We start from the raw sequence: 10814 nt of genomic DNA, 5'->3' as shown, positions 1-10814 counted from the left end.
TGGTATTTTTGTTTATTGTTCTGTACTGTTTCACCCTGTATAGTCGACTGTTTGTACTGTGCACGGCGCCGCAGAAACCTTGTGGCGCCTAACAAATAAAGGATAATAATAATAATAATAATAATAATAATAATTTACATGTAGCTAATAGCTTCCGGCATTTGAATATTGTCATATATAATAGTATAATAATGACATATATGTTCTTGAACAGATGACCTTGGTTCACCTAAATGGAGTTTAGTGTGCAGAATAGAGGTCGTTCAAAGTTTCCACAAACTCATCGATGATCTGGGGATCTCCCTCTGATTGAGATAATAATGCGTTGTCTCCTGTGCTCTGAAAAAGAAAAGTTTACTGTGAAAGACTAATGTAAAGATAATACCTGAGAAGCATTAACTGGGATAATATAATTTTGACTATGTTGTGACAATCTGACATATCATGATATAAATTATAGTCTATAATAAAGATGACAATTCTAAGTAAATTTACAATCACCAGTCACTTACAGTAACAGAACCTTTCTGTGGCCCTTCGTCTCCTCTACGTTGCCCCTCACTGCTCTACAGACACATTTTTCCTTATTTAATATACAATAATCGCTTGTAAATAATATCCTGCATCCAGTAATACATCGCTCACCTCAGGGTACGGAATTGTCACTTCCTGGTGGGAGCTCCGTTTGGTCATCACAACTGCTAAGAAAGGAGATGTCATTGTATTTAAGAAACACAAGATAGCAACAATTTTAAATTGGATTTATCTTCCTTTTCATATTTAAGTAATAGAAACGTTTGTAAGGAGGGTTGTGAACCAGTTGCTCCCTCATTTGTTGCAGTGGCTTCAATCTGGACCATGATTGGTGGAAAGGCCATTAATCCTGGTCGCAGAGTAGCAGAATTAGTAGATTGGGAGTCCATAAAATCATATTTTATAAAAATGGAGGCTGGCCGAGGTTGTGGCCATTGAGCTCTGCAGCAATGTGGGATCGAGGGTAGGGGCTGTTCAGCGGGGGAAGTATGGAGACATTTGGCCCAGACAGGGACACACTTGTATATGATAAGTTATTATAGGATGTAATACAGAGACAGCAAATATCTCCTGTGGGATAATCACTGACCGTCCATGAAGGCAGCCCCATAAATGTGAGAGGTCGTTTTCTGTTCATTCAAAGCTAATTCCCTACTTAACTCAAAATTGTTATCACCTGAAGCACCTCCTACAACCAACACCTGAAATAGACTTCTGAGCTGTTGATGTCTGCAGAAAACTGACCATCATATTATAGACTTTCTACTGTACATCTAGGTGTCTGATCCTACGGCCTAAGTGAAGGACCACCAAGGACCTACCAGGAGCAAGGTGGTTTAGAATGTACATTCAGCCCTACTATGTCCAAACTAGTCATTTGCCTACTGTTATCTTTCTATGTGCCTCAAGGTTATGTCTAATAGCCCCCAGGGGTATAAACGCTAAATAATGTTGTAGTAAAGGATAGAAATACATTTAGGTTTATTTATGTTTTACAATGACATTGATGTATGTTTGTTATATCATTTATGTTATTACTCTGTGCATTGTTTGTATGTATTTGTTAGGCGTAGACTCGGTACCTTCTTGTGTAGACTTGTATCTTCTTCTTGTGATGGAGAAAATCCTGACAGTGAAGATTGTGAGAATCGTCATCAGCTTTATGGCCATAGGTGGCATTAGGCCAAAGGTCCATGATACCAAAACCTTCCTGTCAGATGAGAAGAAATTCATGATGGAAACTTCTGAACATCTGAGACCGATCAGCTGTCAATGTCTGTAAATATCATCTCTATATAACCCAACCACAGGGAATATCTCTTTATATATTAATTACTTGCATAATTAGACATTCAATGAAAACAATTGTATATATATCAGCTGTCACCTACACACAACCAATACCTCATCTGATCCTGGTATCAGGACAGGTATGGTTAGTATGTTACATGACATTAGTGGTCTGCGTGTAGCCCCCTCTACTGTATTCTGGGCACCGATCTTGTCATTGTACATGAACCGGTATCACAACACATGGGAAATTAAGAGTTACAGCTAAAATACAAAGAAAATAATTATTCTATTATTTGATAAACTATGTTAACTATTTCATTGTATATTAAATGTTCTTGGCAAGACAAAAAAAGCCAGGTCAACCACTTCAAAATGGGAACATAAAATACACAGGCTTCAGTAAGGGGTGTGTCAGCCCCCCCCCCCCCCCCACCACCATGTGAGCCCATCAGTGCAGCCTCACCTCCATCCTGACTTGAACTTACCTCCAGGAGGACTCAGTGTGTTCCTTTATATCAGGAGGAGTTGCTGTTGGAAGTGTGAGGGGAGAAAGTCACATTAGAGAAGGAAAATGTAACAGCTTACTAGATATCTACACAGTGAGGTCTATGTCTACAGTTACACGTCTATGTCTACAGTTACAGGTCTATGTCTACTGTTGCTGGCTATAGCAGTGTGCTGGGGGAATTTGTCTCTGTTTTTTCCTTTTAGGATAACCCCACCCTTTCATGCACCTGTTATAGCCTATAAATTGATTTGAGCAACTACCAGTTCTTTATTTGTCTGAGAGGCATGTTGGTGTCAGTAGCTGAGGGGGAGTACTGACATTGGATTGCTATTTGGAGGTCTCTGGGGTACCTCTTTGGTAAGTTAGCTCTCAATTTAAAAACACATATGTATGGCCCAAATATATGGGACTCTCATTGTTTAGAGTAGGACCATCTTATTAGCAATAGCACCTTGGCGTGGTGGGTGGCTTCAACATCCATTTGCAAATGTGTGCAACTGAGACTTTTGCATTTTTATCTACAGTAGAAATAGCAGATCTGTTGCTGGCTATAGCAGTGTGCTGGGGGAATTTGTCTCAGTTACAGGTTTATGTCTGAAGGAGCAACGTTGAATGTTGAATAAATTTCTGGAAAATTATCCATTTATAGGACCCTCTGGTGATCAATCTGCCCTCCTTGATGATATGTATGAAGGAATAGGACAAGGTGGCAAAGGATGCTTCTATTTATCCTGTGAATCAGTGGTGTGTATAGTGATTAGAGTTAGGCCTCGTACTATCTATGTCATATCTATCTATCTATCTATCTATCTATCTATCTATCTATCTATCTATCTCGTACCTATCTATCTGTCTATCTATCACTATTTATCTATATCATATCATATCTATCTATCTATCTATCTATCTATCTATCTATCTATCTCATACCTATCTATCTGTCTATCTATCTATCTATCTATCTATCTATCTATCTATCTATCTATCTGTCTATCACTATCTATCTATCTATCTATCTAAAAATCATTCTGTACCTAATTTGCAGGTCCAGCATGAAATACACATGGTGGAATGAGTAAAATCATCCTGTCTACTACCTACCACCTCCTTTATTAGTTCTGTGTTCCTTGATAAGATGAAGAAAATTACCCTACCCACCACTGCCTTCACTTGAGCCCTGGGGATTGTCCCTTGCAGCTGTGTGTCCTGTGGCTCCGTCATTAGTTACGCACCCCCAGTCAAAGGCTGGGGTAATGTGATGCTGAGGAGGGGGTATTGGTGCATAGACAATACGAAGTAGCAAGTCAGGAACTTATGACTTCTTATTGGTCTGTGTGGTGAACTCCACTTTTAAGATGCCATTATCTTATTTATTATACTGCTTGTTGAGCCTCATTATGTCTTAAAATTATTGCGAGAGTGAGGGGACATTCGGACCGTATTTATTACATGTCTTAGAACAGACTCTGGTTTGTTTGTTTTAAAAACACTTATGAAGTTTAACTCAAACTGGCCGGGAACTCTGACTCATGAAAATAAGAGGGATATACAGGGTTTTATAATACAATTTAGCACACATGAAAGTGACAATACAAATACACTCCTCAATGAGAGTTGTCCAGTAAAAGTAAAGATACATTTGAGCAATATAAATAAATACCATAGGGCAGCACAGTGGCTCAGTGGTAAGCACTTCTCCCTTACAGCACTGGGGTCATGAGTTCAATTCCCAACCATGGCCTTATCTGTGTGGAGTTTGTATGTTCTCCCCGTGTTAGCGTGGGTTTCCTCCGGGTGCTCCGGTTTCCTCCCACACTCCAAAAACATACTGGTAGGTTAATTGGCTGCTAACAAAATTGACCCTAGTCTGTGTGTGTATGTTAAGCAATTTAGACTGTAAGCCCCAATGGGACATTGACTAATGTGAGTGAGTTCTCTATAAAGCACTGTAGAATTAGTGGCGCTATATAAATAAATGGTGATGATGATGACCATAACTGTAGTGTTACATTGAAACCCCTTTAAGACCGTTTATATCTCTCTCTCTCTCTCTCTCTATATATATATATATATATATATAAAAAGAAGCTTTGACACCCCATACATTGATTGGGATGAAACCAACGGGAGGTGGTCCAGTTGGATCCTGGCCAAGTTTTATGGGGGTTAGGGTCCCAGTCAGACCTCCCATTGATGAATGCTGGGCAGAACTTTGACCCGGAGGGCTTGTTCTGAGCCTTCCACTGAATGGAAAGCTCAGAACAGGCTGGTCACATTGGATCCCAAAAAACATACTAGGTGGTTGAGGTCCCAGTTGGACCTCCAGGTGGTGTGCACTAGGCAGAGCTTTGACTAAGGGAGCCTGTTCTGAGCCTTCCACTGGATTCATATGGATAAAAACTGGATCCCAATACTGGTCCTGGTCAAACCTCCCGTTGGTGATTGCTGGCAGAACTTTGACCCAGGGAGCCTGTTCTTGGCTTTCCATCGGATGGACTTGGATAACATTTAATATAAAAACATAAACGACACCAGGCAGCCAACTGGTGGGTGTGTTGAATGAGTTGCTAATTATTTTTAAAATGTTGACAGCTACATCCAACTCATTGATAACTTAATAACTTGAAGATTTAAACGTGGGCAACGCCAGGTACATCAGCTAGTACATATGTAAAATAAGCAAACAGACTATCTAGATTTGAGAGGGAGAAGTTCCCCAGCTATAATTCCCTCCACGAAATGGAGTTTTGAAATTCAGTCAGAATAGTCCAGCAGGCTTCCAAGGATCAAAAACCAGCCCTGGATGTATAATGGGTCCCTTGGTGCACGAGCTTGTGGTATGGTAGAGGTGTGTTGGTCTAGTCACAGAGGTATGATGGGCCACTTTGTGCACTGGCTTGTGGTATGGTACGGGTGTGCTGGTCTATCCCTGGAGGTATGATGGGCCGCCTGTAGCATGGACTTGTGGTATGGTACTGGTGTGCTGGTCTATCCCTGGAGGTATGATGGGCCCCATGGTGCACGAGCTTTTGGTATGGTACGGGTGTGCTGATCTATCCCTGGAGGTATGATGGGCCGCCTGTAGCATGGACTTGTGGTATGTTATGCATGAGGTGGTTCAACCCAGTAGGTATAATGGACCAATTGGTGCGCGGGCTCGATGCCAGGACTAGGGTCCTGATGCTGGTACAGTCTTTAGTGTGGCAGGAGAACACTGTACAGGCAATAAGCAAGGTTGGTAAAACGCACATTGATGGTAGTGAGGCATTTGAAATCTGTCCTCTTTGAAGATTCATCTTAGGTTAGGTGCAAGTACAGCCCCTGGGAGCTGGCTCGTGGTGCATTACGATTAGCCCAGAAGGGTTTGGGTTTCTGAATGCCTGGGGGTTATTGTCCCAGTTTATGGATAAACTACAAGGGTGCACTTAGGTAAAATGGGAGATAAATACTGATGTCCCAAAGGTGGGTGACCCATGGTGGAACATCCAGATTGGTATTGATCAGTTGCTGATGCTGCGTACAGCGTTCTCTCTCCACCATATTGATGATTGATTGTTTAAATAAATTAATTAATTTGCCAACAAGTTGGTGTGGTGTCTTTATTACATAGGACAAGTGTTACGGTTATGATTAAGGGTTTATAGCTATTTTATCAACCGTTAAGCATTTTACTCATATTTGTTTCTTCTACCACAAAACAATTAACCCAACCGCTTATCCATACAACAGAGATAGATGGAAACTTACTCACTTGGGGGATATATCTTCTGTCTGCAGAAATCCTCTGTCACGTTCCAGATATTGGTGTTGTTGCCCCTCATACACTTTATTTTGCTGTAGTTTGGTTCATATCCCGGAGAACACGTCAATGTCACTTCTTCTCCAGGGTCGTAGTAATCCTGCTCCGGATAGACAGTTACATTTCCTCTCCAGCTTGTCAGTCTGCTGCATCTCTCTGTAACAAATACTGAGAATGTAGAATGTTTCCTGCAGAGATTTTATCTGTCAACTCCTCATAAAGCTGGTTCTGAACAGAAGGGTGACACAAGAATATCTGGCTGTATATATCACTGTGTGGGGACGAGTGGTTCATATTCAGCCAGTTGTCTCATTGTCACAGTGGAGTTTATACCCTGATACTACATACGGAAAGTGAGTGCTTTCTAACGAGCTTGTCACTTAAACAGCGAGACGGGACAGCAGCATCTATAACAGAGTGGATGTTGTATTCAGCGATTAAACATCTGATGATCAACATTTTTCTGTCAATTACATCAGGTGGAGTAGGAGTTTGCAGCTTGTTTCTTTGCGGGTTTACGAGTTGTCCCAGTACAACTATCAGCTTCATCGCTATAACGGAGTTTATATCTTGCTGCAGGACGAGTCCTATGGGGAGTGAGGTGAGCTCATAGGCAAACCGAGGGGAGGTTTCCTAGTGCCTGGAAACCATTCTCAAACACTGGGGCACTGTATAATTGAGGTAGCTGGACCCTGCTCAAGCTTCACACAGCTCTGCCTGAAAAGGGAGACCTAACAGTAGTGCACACAGCACTGCCCATGTATATTATGGGGATAGGAAGAGTTAGAGAGCAGCCAAGCACTGTCTAAACTTATAGCCACGCCCCCATGCATGCTGGTCACGCTCACTGGCGGCGTGGTGTGGAAACCCCCCTCTACAAATCCTGCGTTTGCCCCTGTAGCTGGCCACTCACCTCCCATTAATTTCTTCCATCGCTAGACTGCGTCTAGTCTCGTACACTGAAGATGTTATTAGATCTTTGCAGCTGTCAGGTACCCACATCATATTGGTTTATGTTTCCATTTGCTCATAGATCTTTCTCTGAATAGCTTTTAATTGTGGAATGTATATAGGAGTGTATCTCCTTAAAAGGTCCTATTTATGAAACTAAAAAAAGTGTTTAATCCCTGAAAATGTTAACCGCAAAATTCTTATTTACTATCACTGCATCGCAGAAGATATCATAGATATCTGCTGCTTTGCATATCTCTTTGTTTTACTGACCAGTCTCCATAACAGTGAATAGGCACCGCTCAGTAACACTATTTACTAAAGGTTGATAAAAAAAAATCCTCGTTTTTTTAGCATGTTAGTGTTCACCAGTTCACATAATCGAAAAAATTCACTAAAGAGCAGAGCTGCACAGCGCATGTGTGGAGGGATCATGTGATCCCTCCCTGTCACATGCTAATTTGTCTTTCTTCGTTTTACAATATGCCACTCTGTGCGCATGCGCGAGTTTTGCGGTCGGCCCAGGCGCACAACAATTATAAAGAAGCCGAAGAACATCACTGAAGGACCGCATGAGAAAAAACAGTGTTAGGTAAGTGACACACTATACAGGAACAGCCGTTTTTCGGAATGACGTTCCTATGTTGGTTTTTTTAAAAATATGAGAAATAGTTCAATCCTTATCAATGCGATAAAGATTGAAACTATTTTTCATTTTATGCGGTTGTTGGTAAATCTGCCCCTATGTGAGAGTCTAATGATCTTGAATTGAGAGTATATACTATTTATCTAGTAACTATGTTCCCCATTTACCCATATATGTATTTTCTGTCCTTACATGATAATAATATGTCATGAGGTTTTTTTTTTTATCATACTTCTATTTGAATTTGAATCAATTTCTATCTTTTTTACAGCTAGGAGTCTATTGTGTTTTCTCTGCCATATTTGATTTATTTCCAATTGATTTAGTAGTATTGACAAAATAATAATTATTACTTGGCGCTCCGTTTGTTTGAATATGAGAGATAGATGGAAACTGACTCACTTGGGGGATATATCTTCTGTCTGCAGAAAACCTCTGTCACGTTCCAGATATTGGTGTTGTTGCTCCTCATACACTTTATTTTGCTGTAGTTTGGTTCATATCCCGGAGAACACGTCAATGTCACTTCTTCTTCAGGGTCGTAGTAATCCTGCTCCGGATAGACAGTTACATTTCCTCCCCAGCTTGTCAGTCTTCTGCATTTCTCTGTAACAAATACTGAGAATGTAGAATGTTTCCTGCAGAGAATTTGTCTGTGGTCCCTACATAAAACTGGTTTTAAATCGTTATAAAACAATTTATAGAGTTCATTGTGTTTTACAAACAGAAGGGAACTTTCATAATGACTTTTTCTAGTCTTTTACATTCAGTTTTGCACCATTAGAAAGACCTGCTGAATCTGTCTCCTCCTCCACATCTGCATAGAAGACTATTATTAGGGTAGGACTAGTGAGAACAGACCGATAAATAAAACTAGCTGAAGCTCACATATGGTCGAACTGCCCTAAACTGGCTCCTTTTAGAAGTTATAACCAGAATCCACATATACAACTTGTTTCCTACTCACTATTGTCACATAATATCCCAGACACTATATATCAGAACCTAATCCCAAATATCCTGAATCCAACAAAATGACAAATTGGTTTATATTGGAAAAATCCAGACCCACGTTCTCTTCCTGCTTCTCTTCCTTCAATAATCAACATTGTAATGGATTATATTACTAGTGTCATTCGTAACACCCCCAACAAATTGTTATGCACGTTTTGTCGCTATCTAATAACGATTGTCGAATCTCAATTTGTGTTTCCAATGCACAAATATTTATTCTTAAAAAAGTAGCAGAATAATTCAAGCGAAATAATAAGTACAGCCGTTACTTATCGCAGGCGCTCTGGATCCAGTGAACAGTCATTCAGGCCTGAAGTCTGTGGTCAAAGATGACTGTTCACTAGATGAAAAGCTCCTGCTTATATGCAGATAGAAATACAGTGAAACAATGAGGATGACGTGGCTTGCTTCTATTGGTCCAGATATCAGGAAGGTCCAGGGTACTGCAGGTCATAGGCTAGTTCAAACCAAAATATCCAAAGGTGGGGGTCATCTCTCCAGGGGATGTGCTCCGACTTTCCCGCCAAGAATCCAGTCTCAACTAGTCTATTAGCATTTTATAGTCAGCATCACTTTAAAGGTTAATTCCCTAACACCAATAACTAGAGTATGCAATGTGCGATCTCTTCGCCGAATAGCTGCTGATGAATATGGGATTAAAATGATACCAGACATGATACCTTTCCTTTAACCTGAACCATATGTTTTACTAACATGCATATAACTTATAATATTACACATAAATACTACTATATTTAGACATAAATAACTATGTGTTGCAACTACAATTAATGTGTACTAATTACAAATGTGTGTGTTTGTGGGGATGTATATAAAAAGTAAAAAACTGTTATTGCCACGTATTACGGCTGGATACGCCCTTCCACGCCGTAGCCTGCTCTAAGCATATTTTCAGACAAAGGCAACCAAGTTTGCTAGATATTAATTAAAAATGACTTTATCCTTTGGCGGCCATTTGAGTCGGACGCGTTAGGAGTGAGCTCCTGCTCCAAACCACATAGAACACCTCAATATCTAATACAGGGGTGCGCGCACAAACCACACGTGGGCGGAATTGTTCCACGGGGCACCCAAGCGGCAATCTGAGCCCTCAGACACCCGAGGCTCTGCCCTACATCCGATGCCTGGGAGTGCGGCCTAACCCGCCTCGTGTCTTCCAGAGACTGATCACCACAAGTAAGTCTAACCAAGGCTTACCTCTCCGGCGGGTGTCCAGCAGCTCCGGTCTGTCGGGGGTCCAGGCGGAGTCCTTCTCGGCGGGACAGCCCTGCAGGCGCAGCTGCAGATATCCGTAAGCGGAAGGAGGGGATCCTCCAGCGCTGCCCTGAAACACGGAGGTGAGGCTGTGGGTGGTCGCGGTGGCGCCGCCGGGAGTGCCAGAGTCAGTCGGCTCTTTTGATCCAGCGGGGCAAACTAAGCTATCTGCCTGCTAGCGCCTCAGCACCTGCCACAACACAGACCAGAACCAGATCCCAGATGCTGTCACTTTGGCCTCAAGGTACAAGTTAACTAATTATCTATATTGTCTGGCTGAAGGAGGTTAGTCCTCCACAGATAGCAGCTTTGAAATACAGATCCACAGAAAGAATAGATTCACCTGCAAACAGGCATCTCTCAGTGGAAACATTTACTCTGATGTAGCAACACTGACATCTGGTGGCAGTTTTCCGTTACTACATTACCCATCCAATCTACCAGTACATAAATTCTTCAAGTCTGTTCTATGGAGGTTAGCTCTCTGGCCAGACAGGGGCGCACTGGACACACTGTAATATTCCTTTAAACAGGCTGCGGGACGCGTTCTGCGGGATGGCTGCCTAGACCAATCATGAGGAGACGCAGATAGCGGCAATCTTACCACAACAGTATGTACTACCTGCAATGATTATTATACTTGAACAAGTCGCTGAACACGCTTAGGATCGCCTTGATGGGCAAAGACCGAAAAAGCTCGGCCAAAAAACCCCATAAAAAACCCCAGGAGACCCCTCAACGTTCCGATCTTCGCTCATATTTACAAATTCCTGTGACCGTGGAAGAACCAGAGA

The 10814-nt window shown here is 41.7% G+C and overlaps 1 protein-coding gene across 1 annotated transcript; it reads right to left on the bottom strand.

The window, feature by feature from the left end:
- Positions 1-240: 240 nt before the first annotated feature.
- Positions 241-10393, bottom strand: LOC142094664 (uncharacterized). The gene is made up of 8 exons (XM_075177085.1): positions 10364-10393; positions 9964-10090; positions 8134-8349; positions 6087-6290; positions 2313-2355; positions 1617-1744; positions 646-698; positions 241-339 (listed from the first exon to the last, which is right to left on the bottom strand). Exons 1-8 carry the CDS (start codon positions 10391-10393, stop codon positions 241-243), a joined length of 900 nt encoding a protein of 299 aa, XP_075033186.1.
- Positions 10394-10814: the final 421 nt, after the last annotated feature.

Source organism: Mixophyes fleayi, chromosome 1, assembly GCF_038048845.1.
Source record: "Mixophyes fleayi isolate aMixFle1 chromosome 1, aMixFle1.hap1, whole genome shotgun sequence".
NCBI lineage: Eukaryota > Metazoa > Chordata > Amphibia > Anura > Limnodynastidae > Mixophyes > Mixophyes fleayi.
The sequence above is the reverse complement of the archived record's forward strand: the minus strand, read 5'-3'. Positions and strand labels throughout refer to the sequence as shown.